The 21,775-nt window shown below is 39.0% G+C and overlaps 1 protein-coding gene across 2 annotated transcripts in view; it reads left to right on the top strand.

The window, feature by feature from the left end:
• Positions 1–3,500, top strand: part of spred2b (sprouty related EVH1 domain containing 2b) — a 43,430-nt gene extending 39,930 nt beyond the window's left edge. For both annotated transcript variants that reach the window (XM_053679579.1, XM_053679580.1), the window contains exon 6: positions 485–3,500. In XM_053679579.1, coding sequence (XP_053535554.1) covers positions 485–1,138 — 654 coding nt within the window. In that variant the 3' untranslated portion in view covers positions 1,139–3,500. The remainder of the gene's footprint in view (positions 1–484) is intronic.
• The last annotated feature ends 18,275 nt before the right edge of the window (positions 3,501–21,775 follow it).

Here is a 21,775-nt window from a genome sequence, read left to right as displayed (position 1 = left end):
CAGATAACAGAAACGTTTAGTTGCAGTTATTGCTGCACAAGGGGGTCACACAAGATACTGTAAGCAAAGTTTCACCTACTTTTGCCACCCATAGATATGTAATATTGGATCGTTTTCCTCAATAAATAAATGACCAAGTATAATATTTTTGTTTCATTTGTTTAATTGGGTTCACTTTGTCTACTTTGAGGACCAAATGTGACCTGGTGTTTTAGGTTATATTTATGCAGAAATATAGAAAATTCTAATGGGTTCACAAACTTTACAGCACAACTGTATGTATCTTTAGACCGTGTAGTGTGCTCAGTCTTTTATTGTCCTCTTTGTACATTTATTTAATTTTGCTTGCATACTGTGTCCTGTTTCTTATATTGCTTTGTGTCCGCCCCCCCCCTTTCTGAAGGTTTTCTCATTTTGAATTGGTGTTGGTCAGCATCAGTTATTTCAAATTTTAAAATAAACTTGACTTGTGTCTGTCATGCAGGCAGCACCCAGGTTGGCACGGCGTGTCAGCTTCCTAGATGATGAGGAGGAGGTTGTGCGCATAAACCCACGTGAGCGAGCTTGGCTCTCAGGTTATGAAGACTACCGGCATGCAGCAGCGCGTGCTCAGGGTCTTAACTCGTATGTGCACTTCACCAAGGGCGATGCACCAGCCAAGCATGAGTACAGCTATCCGGATGCACCGGGCTCAGAATTGAGCAAGGGCCCTCGTCGAGGTTCTGGGGGTGGAGCTGTGGTTTCGCAGCCAATCAGCTTCAAAAACAAGGAGGATGAGGAAGAGGGTTTGGGTGAGCGTCGACATTGTGTCTATTGTGGTGTTTTTTTCCGGCATGAGGAGAATGGCCGTGGACGCTGCCCTGATGCTCCAGATCCGGCACGCTCGTGTATCCGACGCTTCAGCTGCATGTGGTGTGCAGATAGCCTGCTCTACCACTGCATGTCGGATCCGGAGGGCGATTACTCTGATCCCTGTTCATGCGACACGGCTGATGAACGTTTCTGCCTGCGCTGGCTTGCCCTAGTCGGCCTCGCGCTACTCGCGCCCTGCCTCTGCTGTTACCCGCCGCTGCACGTCTGTCACAGAGGTGCCGTGGCCTGTGGCTGCTGTGGTGGGAAGCACAAGGCCGCTGCATAACCCCTGACACTGATCCTGCCCAAACTATCACGTTGAACGTACCCAGATAAATTGAGGCATTGCGGAAGGCAACAGGAGGCAGGAAGAACGTTCATGTCTTTTCAGATTTTTAAAAAGTCTGTCTCAATTCCTTCTCCAGCCAGACAAAAATAACAAAAATGGTGCATTTAACTGGATTGAATATATATATATATATATTTTTTAAATATAAATATGAATATATATTATATAAATGTGTACGTGCGTGTGTGCGTTCCTGTGTATGTTTCCTTTTATCATCTTCTGGACATTCTCTTCAGTTCCTTGTGAAAAAATGGCTCTTGTTTTTTTTCAGGTGGCCCCTTTGGAGCCAACTTGTTAAGCATTACTTATGCAGGTACTTTATATTTTTACACTGATTTCAAGAACTTGAATTCTTTATTTTTAATGGTGCACTCGATTGCAGAATCAGTTGTTTGATTTTGGGTTTGTTTGCCATAGCCAGCTAAGTGGGGCGTAATCTATCTGAAACCCTCCAAGCTTACTAAATAATAACAGTGAGTTTAGCTTGAGACACTAAACCTGTAGTGAGGTTCACAGTGTGCGCTTGATTGGGACTGTTTGTGTGTAATAGTGCAGAAGCCTGCATGTGCATTGTAAAGGAATGAGAACATTGTATTACAGCATAGTATTGTTATTGTATTTAAGCCAAATTAACATAAGCTGCAGTGTGAGTATATGTAAATACTGTATACTCTCATGTATATGTTTAAAATTGATTATATCATCCACAACCACATTTGTGGACTTTCCTTTCTGTTGATTAAAATAGTGGATAAGGAGCTCTTTTAAATGACTATGATTGATATCCAAAGATTGTTTATTGGTTTTTTTTTTGTGTGTGTGTGTGTGTGTGTGTGTGTGTGTGTGTGTGTGTGTGTGTGTGTGTGTCATATTTATTTTCTTGAGTCACCAGCCAAAGAGAGAAGAAATATGGACATAGAGTTTGGTTTTTGAACTAGAAGCCTGGTCATATGAGAGAGTAGAAGGAGCCCAGTTGGAACAGTGTATATTATGCTTGGAATGAAATGCATAACGAGTATCTGTTTCCCCACTCCGACATGTGGCTTTTAACACTTTAAAACTAGTGGAAAAAGTTTATTTTTCTTATTTTCAAAACTAATCCTGCTCTATAGGAAGCCTAAAAGAACAGGACACCTATTAGAGGGACATTTGCCAAAATGATCTCTAATGTTGCGCAAAGCCTTAATTTTGGTTAAAAAAAAAAATTATGGCAATTTCATTGTGTCTCCACGACGTTTACTGATAAGACAGACACACATTTTTGTGAGTTCTTTTAAATCAAGAGAAAGTGAAGCATATTTTTGTAATGCATCAAATATGATCACATCAAATGAGCCTTTTTTAATTAAGAGAATGTGTTTAAAAATGTAGAAGGACATTGTAGGGATAAATGGCATCGTACAATCTGTGAGGCAGCTCCGGTACGCGTGTATAATCTGTCTCAGACATAATCTGCTCAACCCCATGAATGACATTGCAATCATCCAGACACTGTTCATATAAATCATCCAATGAAGAAATACTATCCAGTTTAGCTAGTAAAGCTGTATGTGCACGATTCTGTCTTTGAATGTACATGGCTATTACTAATGTCTGCCTTTAAACCATATAACATTCAACTTGCTCATGTGAGCTACACTCTCAGTCATAGAGTGTGTCGTGTTAGTACATTACAAACGCAACTGTGTCTCACTGTAAATGTAGAATGTCTGTCTGTACATGGGAGGTTAGGGAGATGCGTCACTGTATCCTTCATCCACAGCACATCCTTTTTGGCTCTACATAAGCTTTGGCAATACTGAATAAACATCATCTTCACTAAGAGCCCGTGATACCTGTGGTTTAAAAACAAAAAACACAAGTCGTCGTCTGTACATCTGTCACTGTGCAGTCTACTACGCACATTTTACATGTTTAAAAAGTGCCTGATGCATATTGTTAATCTGTTTCCTTATATACTGAAAGAAAGATTAAATAAACCCTATTGTATTAATTAGTTTTGTTTTTTTACAATAAGAATTTTTACCTCTGTAAAAAGCAAAGAAATCTATATCAAATGTATGATGTACATTTTTATTTCTTTATTATTATTATTATTATTATTATTATTATTATTATTATTATTGTTGTTATTGTTTCTGATATGTATGTTCAATGAAGCTCTTTGCTTTTGAGAGGACAAAATAAAGTACTTTGTAAATACAGGTAGATTGTGTCAGAACTATCAGAAGTGTGGCCTGGCCAGTAAGTATTTCTACATGTGTGTCCTAGTTCCCAATAAAAATAAAACAGAAATTCACTTATTGGCTCTGGCCTGGGTTCATGCTGTTCTATTGTATGTCATGCAAGGATAGATATAAGCATAATGTGAGCCACGCTTACAAGCACAGTGGCCTTGAGTATAAACTTGCTTCATGCTCGTACATGCTTCTTTCTCAGACCCATACTTCAGGCTGGTCATGTGAAATGCAAAGAAGACATTAAGCTATTTATTTCAGGATGTTTCTGAAAAAGCACATAGACGATTTTTGGGGATGGTGAGTGGAGGAGGGAAGAATGTCCCCAAAGGCTTGGCCTGCTATGCAGCTCGATGACTGCAAACAGTATCAAACTCCACATGTGCAAACATTTATGACGTATTTTCTCATAATGGGTTCAGTTTTTTTTCCATCTTCCTGCTTCTTGAAATAAAACTGTTCTTTACCTTTGCTAAAAGCCTTCTTGCTTCTTGCTTTCATCTTAGGGAGAACTGAACAACATAGCTCACATGCTTATTTTCCTTTAGGTGTTTATATATATATATATATATATATATATATATATATATATATATATATATATATATATATATATATATATATATATATATATATAATATAATATAATTAATATAATTAATATAATATTTATTTATTTATTTATATAATTTTTTTTAAAACAGTCTGGCCACTACATGTCTATAGCAGTCCATGTTTTATATTTTATCAGAGCTTGTGCTCTCAAGCAGTCATTGGACATACAGAAATGGCAAGAAAACCCAGTAAGATGCTATTGGTTGGTTTGTTTTCTGTTTCTTTTTTTTTTTCCTTTTTTCCTGTCTCTCAGACTACAATACTTTGGAAATCAACACATCAAGCACAATCTAAAGATTCAGCCCCACATTTCCTGTCTGGTGGGAGTGTAAGACAGCTGTCTGAACTTGCTTCCTGTTTGCCTGTTTGGACTGCTTCTCCACCTGTTGTTTACGTACTGCAGCGGATGTTGTGCTGTGTTCCTTCAGACCCTGCTGCTGCTGGCTGCTTCAGGCCAGAGGTCACTGTCTGAATACATGCACCTATAACCTGGTGCATTTTCTCTTAAAGGCTCTGGTATAGCTGCTCTGAGTAATTTATGGGTTTCTTTTTGTGTTTTATTCATCCATCAGTGTTTTAACATGTCAATTTGAGTTCACTTTAGCTCTGGATGTTATTTGGATGTGCTTGCCTGTAAAAATTAACTCAACTGTATTTGCTGTTGTGTACACAAGATTCAAACTCAGTTGGCATCACCAACTGTCCTCAAGCTAACGTCTGATGATGTACTTCCACCTATGAGGTGCCTCTTTCTTGTGTCCTGCCTTACTGGAAGAGAACACTGTGGTAAGCACCACGTACCAGGATGTTATTGTGCACAGATAACACTTGCTGGCCCCCATATCCTCTGCCTAGATTGGGAGGAGCCCTCACTTTCCCACACTGGTCAGCAGAAGCCAAGCCAAAAGTTGCTTTATCAACCCCATCTCTTGCTGCCCGTGGGCATGGAGGGAGGCACTGCATGTTCACAGAGGAAGAGAGAGGGACTGCAAGGTTTCCAATCTTTCCAGTCTGGCCAAACATCCATGACTGACCTTGTCACACAAAACAGCCTCTATACAGCCCCTCTGCCTTTCAATGGCTGCTTGGTTTCCCCAGAAGTTGGTTCCAGAAACTAACAAAGTCTGGCTTGATCTCCACTGTCAAGCTCCTTAGACCTGGGTTCGCTTAATGCATGCTATTTTTTTAAAAACTTGTTTGCTCAGACCTGCTCCAGCCAGTTTGTGGTATAAAGAGGCTGGGGACCCTGCAGCAGAGTGGAGCTGGACTCCATGCACTTAATTCAATAAGTACTTCCTCAATATCAGAAGCAAGAATGGCAATTTTTGTCCCTAATATTTATCAAATTTATCTCACTTTGGCTTCATATTTGTGTTATTTCAATGCTTACTTACTTTCAACTATTTAAGTTGAATCACATTAACTTTAATATATGGTATGGTTTTATCATAATGGATATTTATTTAATTTATGTTATTTTTTCATGGGAGGACTTTTAGGTGAGCTAATGAATATGAGAAAGAAAAGATTCAGCTCACTCTCTGGACCTCCCTACATTTTACGTTCTCCGACACAGAAAACCTTATAGAGGATGACTTAATTTTTGGGCACAGTTAAGCCTCATGTGGGAACTTTGCTGTGTCTCCTAGTTTCCTTTCTACATGTGCAAGAGTATGTGAGTGAGCACAAGGCTTCATTCCTCCCCCCGATTCCACCAAAGCCTTGCATGTTTTCTAACTTGAACCAGGGAATAATTAGAAAAACAAAAATAATTGTTAGCAAGATCAAACTTGGAGCCCATCAAAGGATTTGGGCTTTATGTACAGCTCAGGGCAGGAGGAGGGGAGGGAGGGGGGTGTTTATACAGATCTTATTGGGGCCTAATTTAAACGGGCCCCGGTGTGTCTGCCTGCCTCCCTTTGTTTACATGGCTGAAATCTGAAACAAATGTGAACATGATACCCGCCTGTCCCTTGCAAAGCTCCCTACAGTGCCTCCGTGTTAGGACTTTGGCAGTGTGTTCACCTCCCCCTCTGTTCTACAGCACTCTGCTCATCAAAGTCAACCAACAAACACCACTACCAACTCCAAACACAAGATTTTTTTTATCATGATATTGACCCAATCCCAGAGCAAATGAACTGTTTCCATTGTCATTTTAAGGAATGTCTATGTGACACAGCTCACCAAATCAGCATGAACATTTGCATTATGTAGAATCTTGATATTGTAGCAGCTACATTGACTTTACTTGCAAACATCTACCACCAATATGTTCCTATTTTATTGTCATTTGATGATTGTTATAAAATTGCTTGACCATTGACCCAAAAGTAGTCACAGCCTCAGACACACCACCCATGACTCACAAAGAATGTACACATCAATGAAATCTTTTGTAGGCTTAGCTGGCCAAAAATTCAGGATCTTGAAGGTTGCAATCTGATTGGATCTTCAGCGGATTGAAACCTATACATGGAATCCCATGTTTAGAAGTTTTTTTTTTTTTTTTTTTTTAATGTGAGTAAAGAAACTGAGTAAAGAAGATATCCTCACACTTGCCAATGGACTGCAGTAAAAAGTCTGTGTTATTTGCAGTGTCAGTAAAAATGTCCTCTTTCTGCGAAAGTAGAAGGTTCTCGGCCATGTTTAGTGACAAAAAGTAACAGATTGTCTAGCTATTGAAAAAGGTGGCCCACAACACTAACCCAAAAATATTAAACCTTGACCAGTAATACTGCTGATCATGTGCTACAGGAAGTGTTCTGTGCCAAGTTGAGTTACTTCCCATCCTCCCTAGACTTGGTATGGAGACAGTCATGGCCAACGGCTAAGAGAGCATTGTGTGACAATGAGCTATAACATTCCACATCGTCCTTGCTTCTCTTCCTCTATTCCTGGCTTGGAAACTGTGCCTCTTCCTGTAATGCTCCCATAATTCCATGCCACATTTACATTTCCTTATATTTTGTCTATCTGTTTTTGGTCTTCTTTCCTCTTATTGACCTCTCTATCTTTCTTTCTCTTTTTCTTCCTGAGGCTTTCTCTGTTTAGTCTCCAAAAATTACTTCCTTCCTTCCTTTACAAGCACTTCCCTGGAGGCCTGGGGGTGGTGTACTTTACAGTCTAGCATATAATTACAGCCCTACCACCCCCTTCTGAAACGTCACGCACATTCTAGTGCAGTCTACAGGGTCTATGCTTTCTCTTGAACTCCCCAAGTTTTGCAGTTTTCCAGCTGCTTTATCTACTGATCGTTAAGACTGTTCTAATGGTTAAAACATCATTCATAGATGTGCATTTAGGATAATAGAATCTATAATGTCAGATATGGGGTTTCTCAAAGGTTATTTGTATGTTTAACAGTTTTAGCTTTCTAATGAGCTTCTACTTTTAATCTTTGTTGAAAGGGGAAGACCTCTGTTGTAGGGTATTTAAATTTCAAATTTGGAAATTTGCAAGTTCTGATTCTGTGTTCAGTGCTTAATTTAACGAACTACAATTGGCTGGTCTGAACTTACATTTTTAGTATTTTTTGTGTGCTAGTCTCAGAAATAATATAGCAAAATATTTTCTAATTCTTATCCTTCAACGATAAGATAGAGAAACGCCTGATAGTGATTGAAGGAGTAAAGCCTTTAAATTAGCAGCATTTTGCCTTAATGATCAAATGGATATTCACAGCAGTTAACAATTGCCTTTAATTAAGAAATCTGTATCATTTTAACATGAATGCATTTTTGATGAAGTGGTATGAAACTGTAATATGTTAACATTATCAAAATTGTGCAGTGATGGGATTTACATTATCATCAGTTTATATCAGTGGTTGTCAAAGTGGGGTCCATAGCCATGAGGTCAGCGATTTTTTAAATTTAGTTACAGTGGTGGAAATGATAAAGCACCATTATCAAAGTTATTATATTTATTATTGAATTATTCTACTTATTAGCCTGTTGATTTAATTGAATGACAAAACCTCAAAAACCCAAACAATTAGGTCTATAAATAATGACCTTTGAGCTAATGTGTTATATCAATATTACTGTACACATTTAACTACTGTTCATGAAATAAATCTGCACTGAAGGGGTCTATGGAATTTATTTTACATTTAAAGGGGTCTGAAAACCGCTGGAATATAGCACCGGATCTCAGTTCCATCTATTTATTTTTTAGTAATTGTCAGCATATCTCTTTTATTAATGTCCCTATATGTTTACAGGCAGGCAGAGAACAGTACTCACATGGGTTTGTCTTTTCTGTCTGGTTCTGCCTGGTTGTTTAGGAGATCACAGCAACATGTGTGAGGAATGTCCACTGTGATTCCCCCTTGAAAGCTCTCATGTAGTGCTCATATAGTGCACTACCTTAGACAAATTTAAAAAAACAACAACACCCTGAATACAGAGAAACACTGCAAATCCTTCACTTCAGCATTCAGTAGGCGCTCCTTGACTGAAGCGTCGATGTGTCGCCTAAATACAGTTCCTAATATTTAGGGCCATCTAGTGGTTGACTACACAAATGACAACAGATGACCCGTAATAGCGTTTTAAAAATATATTCTAACATGAGAATAAAGACAAATAAGATTTAAACATTAAATAAAAATAATAGTGCACTAACACTGTTTTAGACTCATTAAAGTGTTGCTCAGATGAAACTGAAAGATCAGAGTAATGAGATGAGCTATGAGATATTATGATAGGAGACAATGATGAGAGTTATGTCCATATAATAGGGCTGCACAATTGATCGAATATTGATCTCAGTTATGATTTTGACTGCCCATGATTACATGAACATGATCGACTGCGATATTCACGTTTAAAGTTCATCCTCCGTTAGCAGAAAACTGCTGCATATCAGGTCGAGCGCTTCCTAAACTTACAGCCAGTCACCATAGAGCGACACAGGGATGACGTCATTTTGCAATGCCAAAACCCGGAAACGAGTTAGTATTTTAGCACTTTGGTTCCATCGTCCCGAAGTCAATGGGTTTTTTTAATGGGATTTTGGATAAAATTCTGAAATAAGGTCTGTGGTGAACACAAGCTCAAAATATTTTCATGTTTTATTATACGACAGAAAATACAACACTCATGATTTTTTAAAGCTTTTACATGTATTGAAAAAGGGTTTGTAGCTAAATATACAGGTTTTTGTAGCTAAATATACAGAAGTTGTCAGGGACAATAAACGTCATCACGCCGAACAGGAAACAAAACTTTGCAGATAAACTAGTTCAGTTTATGAAATGTGAAAGTGCCATAAAAATATGTTGTTCCTAAAGTCAATGAATAATCATGATAAATAATCGTGATTATCATTTTGGCCATAAGCGTGCAGCCCTACCATATATAGTCCGGTCAAACATATTGGAATGGCAAGACCTTTTGTTACTGTACACTGAAGACATTTGAGATCAAAAGATGAATATGAGATGAGAGACCTGAGTTTCAGCTTTCATGTCCTGATATTTACATGTGTTAAACAACTTAAAACATACCACCTTTTGTTTGTACCAACAAATTTTTTCAAGTGATCAAAAATATTGGAACATCTAACTGACAGCTTTTTCTTGTTAACCAGGTGTGCCCTGTTAGATTGACTGTTTAAACAATTAGCTCTGGATGTCTACTCATGGTTTGAGCCCGAGTTTCGCCTGTGAAGACTGCATTTGTTTTTAAAAAGAATAAACCAACATGAAGACCAAAGAGCTGTCTACAGGAGAAATGCAAGCCATTTTGAAGCTGTGAAAAGAAGAAAAATCGACCAGAGCCATTGGACAAACATTGGGCATAGCCAATACAACAATCTGAAATGTGCTGAAAAAGAAAGAAACCACTGGTGTACTAACAACCAGACATGGAATAAGTCGGCCAAGGAAACAATTTTGTTGATGACAAAACAACATTTTGTTGATGACAGAAACATTGTGAGAGCTATGAAGTCTGTGACGTCACCAACAACCTCCACAGGACAGGGGTGAAGGTATTACAATCCACCGTTCGAAGATTTAGATCCCAGAAATACAGAGGCCATACAACAAGATACAAACCACTCATCAGCAGAAAGAATCTGAAAGCCAGATTGGAATTCGCAAAGAAATACAGAGCCACAAAACTTCTGGAACCAAGATTAACCTCTATCAAATTGAAAGACAGGTTAAAGTGTGGAGAAAGAAAGGATCTGCTCATGATCCAAATCATACGAGCTGATTGGCCAAGCATGGTTGAGCTAGTCTATTGGCTTTCATGGCTGCTTCTGCAACAGTCTCACTAATCTTTATTGATGATATAACTCATGATGGTAGCAGCAGAATAAATTCAGAAGTCTACAGAAACATTATGTTTGACAATTTACAGAGAAATACATCCAATCTAAATGCAGCAAGATAATGACCCAAAAACACACTGCCAACACAACAAAGGACTTGATCAGGGTGGAAAAAGAGGAAGGTTTTAGACTGGTCAAGTCAATCACCAAAGCTTAACCCAACTGAGCATGCATTTGATCTCCTGAAGAGGAGACTGAAGGGAGAAACCCCCCAAAACAAACAACAACTGAAAGAAGCTGGAATACAAACCTGGAAAAGCATCACAAAAGAAGAATGCAACAGTTTGGTGATGTCAGTGGGTCAATGTCTTGTTGCAGCTGTTGAAAGCAAGGGGTATGCAACCAAATAAGAAGTGTGATCTACCTAAATATTGTATGATCTACATGTTTTTAAACTATTTGTCAATGGCTGATAGCATGAAAAATAGCCTTTATCGGCCGATACCGCTTATCGACCGATACATCGGTGCATCTCTAGTTATTACTATCTTTCGTCCTCACTCTCTCTCTGGGTTCTTCTTATTTTTCTCTGGTACTTCTTATTCTGTTATTACTATCTTTCATCCTCACACTCTCTCTCTCGGTTCTTCTTATTTTTCTCTGGTACTTCTTATTCTGTTATTACTATCTTTCGTCCTCACTCTCTCTCTGGGTTCTTATTATTATTACTCCCTGGTACTTCTTATTCTGTTTTTACTATCTTTTGTCCTCACTCTCTCTGGGCTCTTATTATTATTACTCTCTGGTACTTCTTATTCTCTTATTACTATCTTTCATCCTCACTCTCTCTCGGTTCTTCTTCCTCTTATTACTATCTGGTAGACTAGAGGTCTTTAGTTCTTATATCACTCGAACCTACGTAGTAGATGTTTTGATTTTATCTGTGACCTGCTCCAATTTACTTTTATCATTCTTCATCAATATTTCTGTGTGTATATATACTATGCTTTCTGTATCATTAAACTAAGAAGCTTTCACTGAAAAATGGTATGACTTCTTCGACCGAGAGGAAATCAGCTAGTTCAGGGTCCAAATTCTGGTTCTGTGACTGGTATCAGAAAAGAAGTTTATCAGATAAAATTATATAAAATAAAAATATTTGTACATACAACCAGAATGTTTAGTGGTGTTCTTGTCACTTTAATTTCTCCAACAAATCCCACATTGAAGAAGACTTTTGTATGCTTTCAGGCCTCAGGTACATCTAAATGTTGGGAAACCGATTTCTGGCCACATGCCAATGTCCATGGATCACAGGTTCTTGGGCAAGTTGTAAGGGTCACTATTGAGTCCAATTGCCTTTAATTTAAGCTGATAATCGTTAGTTATGCTAGCGTTTTCGCAGCTTCCCCAATTAAAACCAGCCATTTTGCTGGATGTTTTGTCACTCAGTCTGGCCGAGGGGGAGTGTTCTGGCGGGAAAGTGACGTCAGTGCATACCCTCTATAGGTAATGCCGACCCTGCAGCTGGCCATTGCTAGTAGAAATGAGACAATTTCTGAATACCCACACTAAGGCTACATCATAGAGAAATATATTTTTTTAAAAGACAAGAATACAATAAGGAAATTAGAAAATCACATTTACTGATTAATAAGGAAGCTGGAAAATAACTAGCATTGACTGGTTTGTGTTTTGGGAGCTATAATAACTTGAAGACAATTAATTACAGTCACATTTCTTGCAGCAGTAACCTTTTTTTGCTTTAAAACAATGAAAAGAAACGTGTTTGTTATATCGTACAATAATACACAACTCTAAACCCCTATATTATTTTGTAAAAATATTCTTAAGTTACTCAGTAGGGGAGACATTCTAGCAACTCCTTAAACTTTTTTTTGTTAGTGTTTCATGTAGACCATTTGTGATAGGAGGTTTCTTGCTTCAACATAATACAGTACATAATTACACTATGGATTATGAAAATTGTTGCTTAAAATTGCACAAATGCAGGGACAGCCAAACTGAAGTTAAATGTAAAGGGGAAAAAACAGCAAGGGGCTAAAGAAAATTAGCATGTAGAGAATGCGCTGGAATAGCTGTGAGGCCTCTGTTTATGAGGAGCCAGGCCAGACTGTGTGCCTGATGTATAATTACACTCAGCATTGCCCTCAGGTTACAGAGCATGGGTAGAAATATGTCTGTTTGACTTGTCCCATGGAAACAGCCAGGTCAGAGAGGACAAATTTTGTGTTTAGGCCTTTTGATAGCACAAAAGAGAGCTGCTTTGAGTGTGGGGCAGCCAGAAATGCCAGCATGGTGTCACATGTGGCTGGAGCACTTCATTACCCAAGAGTAATGGGTTGAACAGTAACCTTCAAAACTAACTGTGACCTTTTGACTTCAAAGCTTCTATTACACACACTGCATCTTTTCCGCAATACAGGCATTCTGGTACCCTTGTGTAAGAGTGCTTCCTTTGAGTTTTTACAGTTGCTTTGTTGCTAACTCACAAGATGAAAAAAGCTTACTGCTTGGGTAATGCTTATACGTATCAGTGCACTTCTCGACGCTATCCGATGAAATCAGGGGCCTGAAATGGAAAATGCCTACACTAAGTTCAAAGGTTACTTAAATAAACAAATGATTAAAGGAGCACAGAGGTGAACAAGTTGATTTTGAGGCTTATCTTTGTTTACTGTGACTGCACTTCAGTGACAACACAAACAAGCTCAAATGAATCATGATTTTAAGTAAATATGTATCAGGAATAGACCAGTGGGCTACATAATCTCACTACAAAGCAATATCTCCTAATCAACAGATATGACCCATTTCACTCTCAACAATAAACAATACAACAGAACAGCATTTGATTATCTGTTTCTTAAAAGCTTTCCTGATCCTAACAGAAAACTACCCGCTGAATATACTCTCTCTCTCTCTCTCTCTCTCTCTCTCTCTCTCTCGCTCTCTCTCTCTCTCTCTCTCTCTCTCTCTCTCTCTATATATATATATATATATATATATATATATATACACACATGTTGTACTGTGCAAAAGTTTTAGGCACATGCAAAGAAATGCTGTAGAGCAAAGATGCCTTCAACATAAAATGTTTCTACATAAAATAAATACCACAAAGAGCAGTAAACAGTAGTAAATGAGTTAATAAAGTCATTAATTGGTGTGACAAAAAAAACAACCTAAAACTAGTAGTCTGTGGTACAATTTGTGCAGTTTTATATGGAAAAGAGCTGTAAGTTTTATTGAGCATCTTGCAGAACCAGCCACAGTTCTTCTGGACACTTTGACTGTTGTACTTGCTTCTTATTTTTGCAGCAAAACCCACCTGCGTTCATTGTATTTTTTGTCTGAAAAGTGGTCTCTTACGTAATATGCTGGTTTCTTTAATGACATTCAAAATTTTTCTGTAACATTTAATTTTGTGCTGGAAAACGTCTGGGTTACGTATGTAACCCTGTTCCTTGAGAAGGGAACAAGATGTTGCGTTAGCAACCTGTGAACCGCGCTGTTAGCCTCTTTTATCTGAAGTGAAGATGCAATTCACAGACATGCCCCGGGTTTGACAAAGCTACACAACGTCTTGTTCCTTTCTCAGGGAACAGGGTTACATGTGTAACCCAGACGTTTCCTTTCAAAGGGAACTCAACTTTGTGTGAGCTTCACACTGTGGGAACGAGAATACCCACTCCATCACACTGAGGGCATGGCCTGTTAAAAGATCCGAACCCGAGGTTCAATGCAACACTTGAGCCCAGGGTGGAATGTATATCCAGGCTGTAATATCAAATGAATGTGTGCGGCGTAGATCGCCCCCCCACAGCACACACATCCTGTAGGGGTACCCATTTGGAGGAGGTGACCCCTCTAGTGGAATGAGCCCTTATACCCAGAGGCGTAGGAAGACCACACGCCTCATAAGCGATAGAGATTGGTTCCACTATCCAATTAGCGATGCACTGCTTCGACAACGCATCACCTCTACTGTCGCCACCAATGCAGACCAGCAGCTGCTAGGACTAGAGCAGTGGACGTAAGGACGAAGAGCCTTTACTGGAAACAGTAGGTGCAATTTCTCTAGTTCCGGTGTAAGGAATGGAGGAGGGCAGAAAGCCTGCAACACTACCGGCTGGACAGCAAACATAGGCAATTTAGGAATATAATCCGGCCTAGGATATAGGAAGGCCTTGGTTAATCCAGGGGCAAAGTCAATGCAGGAAGGGGCAAAAGAGAGAGCTTGTAGAGCTCCTACTTGCTTGAGAGATGCCAGGGCCAGCAGAAGAGCTACCTTTAGAGTCAGAAGCTTCTCTGATGCTGACTCTAAGGGCTCAAATGGGGCACATGACAGACCTTCCAGGATCACAGAAAGGTCCCAGGAAGGTACACGTGGTCTCCAGATGGGCCTCAGCCACCTGACACCAAGCATAAACCTCAATGTTAGAGGATGTTGCCCCACACAGGCTCCATCAATAGGGGTATAGATGGCTGAAATGGCCTTGTAAGAACTCCAGGACTGTAGCTATTGTGCAGTTTACTTCATCTAGCCGATGTTCCTCACACCACAAGACAAAAAGTCACCACATGAGCACACACAATTTCCTCATGGATGGTGCTTTAGCGTTCAACATGGTATCTACATCCTCAGTTGCGAGACCAGAATCTTTAGGGGCCAGACCCACAGTTTCCATAGTTCCATAGAGGGTGATAAATCAGCCCTCTGGCTTGAGACAGTAGATCCCTGCGGATGGGAATCTCCCAAGGAGACAAATTACCTGCTGTCGGTGGAGAGAGGTAGCTTGCAAGTCCCTACTCCACCTTGAGCATAGCTAAATAGCCATTCCGTTCATTCCCCCAAAATGTCAGAATAATCTGACTTTGCAGGGTTATAAATATGGATAGTGTATGGTTTTCCTCAGAAGCGTGATATTTCATCATGCACTTCTGGTAAAAAAAAGGGGAGTTTTCTGCAGTGTGAGGGATATTTATTTTCACTGGGGAGAAAATGCTCATCCAGCCTGCTACGAGTCACTTCTTCTTCCTCTTCCCCGACCAGAAAACTAGAGGATTTGGTTTTCCAACTGTCATAGAAATCACTTCAAGCACCTCTTTGTCACGTCTCGAGACGTAACAAAGATAGGGATGGATGCAAATGCAGTTTTACAGTTATATTGAAGAAAGACACAGGCAGGTAAATCCAAATCGTAATCCAAAAACGTATGCAAAGCAGGCAAAGGTCAGACGATCGGCAAACAGGTATAAACTGGGCAAGGCAGGAATCAATGTCGTGGTCATGGAAAACAGGGTCGAGATACAAAACAAGAAACATAAACAATAGTGAGGGACTAGGAGTGGAGAAACCAGCGCGGACTAAATCTAATGTTTAACCTAAATAACTCTAACATGGAACCTAACACGGATATTAACTATGACTATGACTATCTATGCTAACGAATCGAATCTAAACTAAACTTATCTAATCTAATATTCTGTGCCGTGTGCTGGGAGGCGCGTGGTATACATACAAACCTAATCAGTGTCAATTGCTGACGGCTGACACCAATCTAGACACACGTAAAACAACAGCCAATGACAGAACAGGGAGGAGACATAACAGAAACATACCAAAAGCACGTGTCCAATGTACACAATGTTACGATTGTCAACAAACGAAAAGGGGAAACCATGACACTCTTTATATACTTGACAGCTGCTCTCCATTTTTGGTGCAGTGGCATCCCCTTCTTTCTCCTCAGAGTCAGAGAGGGTATTTTTATTTTTTTGACTTTCCAGAGTGGAAGAAGGAGTTGCGGCACGGGCTCCAAAATCTGGCGGAGAGCGGGGCCTGGAACACAGAGCAAGAGATGGAGCAGCGCTCGTCTCCGGCTCCTCTTCCAGACCCATATGAAATCCCCAAGACCTCAGCTGGCTGGCTGCCTTGGCAACGGCCGGCCCAGATCCGTGAGGCTCTGAAACCCAACTCGCTTTGGCTGAGAAGAGAGAGAGCCACAAGCAGAGCTGCCTAATTGTAAGGTGTTCATAATGCACACAGTCAGACCTCTCGAGGGCTGCCTTGGCATGCTCCATGCTAGACACTTCACACAGAAAGTGTGTCGACTCTGTTCCTGTCCTGATTGTAAAACAATACGTGATTGGTTAGAGTCAGAACGTGTTACGTTTGGCCATTGCAATGTGGCGATTATCTGATTGGCTTGAGTAGACGGTGGGCGGAGTCCAACTATTTGTGGATTTGTGTGCACTCTTGACGCTAGAAATGTTTCAAAATTCACAAATGCATGCAGCAATTCACAAATGCACAGGGCGTGATCCACAAATGAAGGCAGGACAGATTTGTGTTTGTGACATAAAACATATTTGTAAAAAAATGTTTTATTTGCAAGTCTCATTTTATTTATTTGTCAGTTTAATTTATTTTTGTGAAACTACTAACATATATGTGGATCCCATTGAATGCATTTGTGATTCTGTTTAATTTTTCTAAATCTCACTACATTTTTTGTGGATCGTAATCTATTTATGTGAAATTATGAAACAATTCTAAGACCATACGAATTTATATCACGCAACGCACTTAATTGCCATGTCACCTGATCATGGCAGGCCTATAAATAGGCATGATGTTACTCAAGCTTCAGATACCGGTCACGCACAAGGTCGCTTCCCACAGCGTGAAGCTAACGCACCGTTATGTTTTGGGAATCTTCAATTTTTTTTTTGTACTGACTTGATAATGTAGATGTCATAAAATAAAATTATATATATATATATATATATATATATATATATATATATATATATATATATATATAATTTTTTTTTTTTTTCACGTGGTTTCCCCAAATTCAACTGAAAGTGCAACTTATAATATTCATGGCAAGCATCTTCAGTACTTAGTAGAGCACCCTTTTGCTGTTATGACCGGCTGCAAACAAGATGCATAGCTTCTGGCAGCAGTCCTGTAGAATCTTAGCCCATTCCTCATGAGCAATGGCCTCCAGTTCAGTAATATTCTTGGGAAACCACTTGAAACATTTGTTGTGTTGAACTATTTCAATTGCTTTTGTTTGATTTGTTCATTGCAAAAAGCTGAATGTCTGTAAATTTTGACAATAAACCTGATTTGAAATGGGGGTTGAATAATTTTGATTGCAACTGTGTGTGTGTGTGTGTGTGTGTGTGTGTGTGTGTGTGTGTGTGTGTGTGTGTGTGTGTGTGTGTGTGTGTGTGTGTGTGTGTGTGTGTGTGTGTGTGCGTGTGTGTATACTATTCCTGCTGAAAAACTCAACTTGGTCTGACCAGTGACTAATTGCCAAAAATCCCTGCAGAAAAAAAACAATAGAAACCCTCATAGAAATTGTAAAGCTTATAATGGAATTGTATTGGCTTGAATGGAAACTGTAACGGTCCCTGTGGGTCTCTACCTTTGCCTTCTGCTGGTGGCATGTTATGTCTAGTGGATACCATTAAGGACCAATAATGGTAATTGTAATGGTTTTAATGGTTAGCCGATGGTGGAAACCATTACAATTTCTGCAATGGACGTTGTTGTTGTTGTTAGCAGGATTGTTTGTTTCTTTCTTTCTTTCTTTTTATAGAAAATAACTCAACAGTAAATTTCAAACATTTAATGATTGATTTAATCAAAAAAACCCCAAAAAAACAAAAAACAAAAAACAAACAAACAAACAAACAAACAAACAAACAAAAAAAACAGAACAAAACAAAATAAAAAACCCTTACCAACTGGCAAAGATGGTCTACCAGCTTGAGCAGCTTTGCCTGTGTTTTGGTAGCTGATAGTTGTGAGACCAAACTGGGAAGATGAGAGCAGATTAAATGACTGCATTTAAGACAGAGATGTTGCCTTGACCGTGTTCAACTGATTGTGACAACTACAAAGTGCCATTTCCGGCCATGGGAGGTTCAATTTAAATGCGCATAAATTGCCCCAGATGCTCTTCGATGTTGTTTATGGACTCAGCGGGGACAGCATGGAAATTGAATTTGGTCCTCAGCGCATGGGATTTGTGTACGGAAAAATGGCTGGATCAAGACGAGAGACAAGAGAACCTTCTTTACAGATGACTTGTAATGACATAAAGGATTCAAATTGCTGATGGGGCACGATCCAATAAATATGGCATATGTACTTATTATTATTTATGACAACCATGATTAAGTTCATTTTATTTGTCGATATAATATTGTTTTTTTACGCACTAATAAACTGTACTGTCTACATCTTGAGTACGAAACCCTGTGCATGAACTGGTTGAGTATTACTGGGGGATGCAGGGCAGGAGCTCTACCCCTTCTAATTAAGACTTAATTTACACTTTTCAAATAATATATAGTAAAACAAAAACAAAACAAAATTAATTCTAATTTCAGTTGCTCAAAAATCTTTCAACTAAACATTAAAATGTTTAATGCTGACATATGTAAATCATGCTTTCAAACACCAATCACACCTAAAATGGGCCATACCACTTCTCACCAGTCCAGGCTTTGTCACTGCATAGACGTTTATTTCGAATTGAAAAGAGCAAAAGTCTTGTAATTTACATTACTGTATTAGTTGCACCTTGAATTAATTTAACACAAATGTCGACTCGTGTCATTTATGTTAACTTACGTTGCTTAATCGCATCCACTAACATTACTTGGCTGTGTATTGTTCTTTCATTTGTAGCTTCTGTGCCATTCACCTCCCCCGCCCCCACATATGGAATTGCCAATATCAAAAGATTTTTATTCTTTCCGATTTACTAAGTGCATGTGTAATGACAGGAATACAGGAAAGTTTTTGTTGCTTTTTTCAAAGTCTCTTCCTGCTGAGCTCAGCATAAACAGCTTCCTTGAAATGGCCAACTAACACATTCGCACCCTGGTTTTCTGTGGCTTCCTGTGGTTCTCCAAGCTGATGTGGAGGCACATTGTGTGGTGTTTGGGATGTAATCAGCACAGCACATGCTCCCATGCACATGCACACAGACTCAAACTAGGCCTTAATCAGGACGTAATCAGAACCCCCTGCCTCCATCACACCACCACTCAGCCTGGTGATTAATGACTCTAGGCCTGTCAGAGCAGTGGCCACATTAGACCTGACCAACGTTCAAGATCCGAACTTTCAGTTTTTAGAAACTGCAGTTTCACAGAGACAGCTTGGTTTTTCATAATTTTACTGACTTCAAATAGATTCTGTTCTTACTGAAAATGAGCATCGTCTTATATAATAGTGGAATTTAATAACTCCAACAGAGGGAGACAAAGACTAATGTAAAATCTGCCACTGAACATGACAATTTATATTACTGCCTGTTGAATTCTCGAATCTGATTGTCAGATGGTGTTGATAATTTTTTTTTATACCAGCAGCTCTGACAGTAGTATCAATTTAAGTACAAATCACAGGTTTCTGTTAACATGCTTGTTCTAATGTTTTATCGTTTCTATAGTAACAATTCATTCATAGGGATGTGGAAGCTCCACATAATATATGACTAATAATAAATGGATAAAAAAAATGTCAACAAAGAAAAATGTATATTCATTAATTTGGTGACGCTTTCTGTAAGGAGATGTTTAATTTAAAAAAAACAAAAACAAAAACATTAACATTAACAATAACAAGGAGTCTCTAGTGTCCACACAGGACTGTCTTCAGGACAGAGGGCTTCACAGTTCACAAAAAATATGCATGCAAGCATTGACAGGAATAAGAAAAGTATTATTTTTCTGTTAATACTTTACATATTCAACACTGCATACCCCAGCATCTCCAAATGACATCTTTCTGCAATTTTCCTGGCGATCAATAAAGAATCTATCTATCTATCTATCTATCTATCTATCCATCCATTTTAGGCCTACATAATATGTAACAGTATTAAGCATCAAACTAGGCCCATTTGAGCACTACTGAGGTATGCTATGACTTGTCAGTATGACTATGCTTTGTCAGTAACTTAATTGTTCTCAAGAAGTAATGACCTTTTACTCTTCTCACATTACCTTATTAAGAGAAGTATGAGCTCTGAGCCAGTCTCATCAACAAGCCTTCCTTAATACGAATGTAGCCTAATTTTTTTGGTCCTTGTGGAGTTTTCATGCCTTCTATTACTATTTTGGCTGTGAAACATAATGTAAGTTCCTTTATAATCTACACTCCCAAAACTGACACTTTTTTTTTAAAAATCCTTTTTTATACTTTTTTTGTATGTTGTGTATATACATACATTCTCTATGTCATGATTCTTTGTTGCAAGTTGGTGATGAACTTGGGCATGACCACTGCAAATTTGAAATTTTCATGGATCCTTTAAACAAACTTATCCACAGCTGATTAAGGAAAAACTGTACTACACACATCTGTAGACATGTGTAATGTAGCATCATCTTTTCCACGTGTCTGAATGGTCAACGGTGGATTAAATAACCTGTCTCCAACATTGCCAGCTGATCAGCATGTCAGAATAATTGCTCAAGTAAGTCAGCCTTCTGTACACAAACACACATACACACACTGTAGCTGTCCAAAACTGAACAAATCCATGTCTGAAATGCCATCTGAATTAATCCCAAAACATTGGGCCATTGTAGAAAGAAGTCACTTGAGACGATATGCCTTAAAATCCTATTTAAAGGGGAGTGTGGGAGGATTAAAGGGTGTTTCTCTCATTTTTATCTAGTGTTTGAGCACTTGATCACAGAGGCATGCCTTAATCCGAACATCAATGCAGCCCCATCAGCGCAGTGGCTTGGAGCTGCCGGGTGTCAACGGGCCTCCAGTTTGTTTAGGGCTGCTTGTACTGCAGATATTAAACCTGCAGGGCTGCTCGCTTTGATAGTTCACCTCCAAATGTCTAATCTGATTCACCCTGCCCTGTGCTCTGAACGGCTTTTCAACAGAGCATCAATGAAAGCATCCTTAAAGAGTCTTTTCTTTTTTGGTTTTGTAAAGATTAGGTGAGGTTGGTAGAACATGACTTAGATTTTGAATTCATCAGAGATGCTTTGTCGTGTGAGTCAGATATGTCATGGAGGATTAGAAATTTTGATTCTCCGACTAATGACGTGCCCTCAGGCCAGGATTCAGATGTGATCCAGCATTGAGAAAGCTGCTTTGAAAAGCCTGTTTAATTTAGGTTTTTTTAATAGGTTGTGTAAGGGTTCAGCAGTAAACCTCAACTGAATATGCGATATGAGTTTAAGCCCCAGGTAGGACAGCATGTATAGACTTGAATTTTGAACAGGAAAGCCAGATTCACAAGTTTAACAAATTCCAGGAGTAAAGGGAAAAGAATGAGCCCGCAACACAGGGTTTTTTAAAAAATTTTTTATTTATTTATTTTTTTAACAGCTTATGCTCATGGCAAGCGTGAGAATCTGTGTT

This window comes from Ictalurus punctatus, chromosome 3, assembly GCF_001660625.3.
Source record: "Ictalurus punctatus breed USDA103 chromosome 3, Coco_2.0, whole genome shotgun sequence".
Classification (NCBI taxonomy): Eukaryota; Metazoa; Chordata; class Actinopteri; order Siluriformes; family Ictaluridae; genus Ictalurus; species Ictalurus punctatus.
The sequence above is the reverse complement of the archived record's forward strand: the minus strand, read 5'-3'. Positions and strand labels throughout refer to the sequence as shown.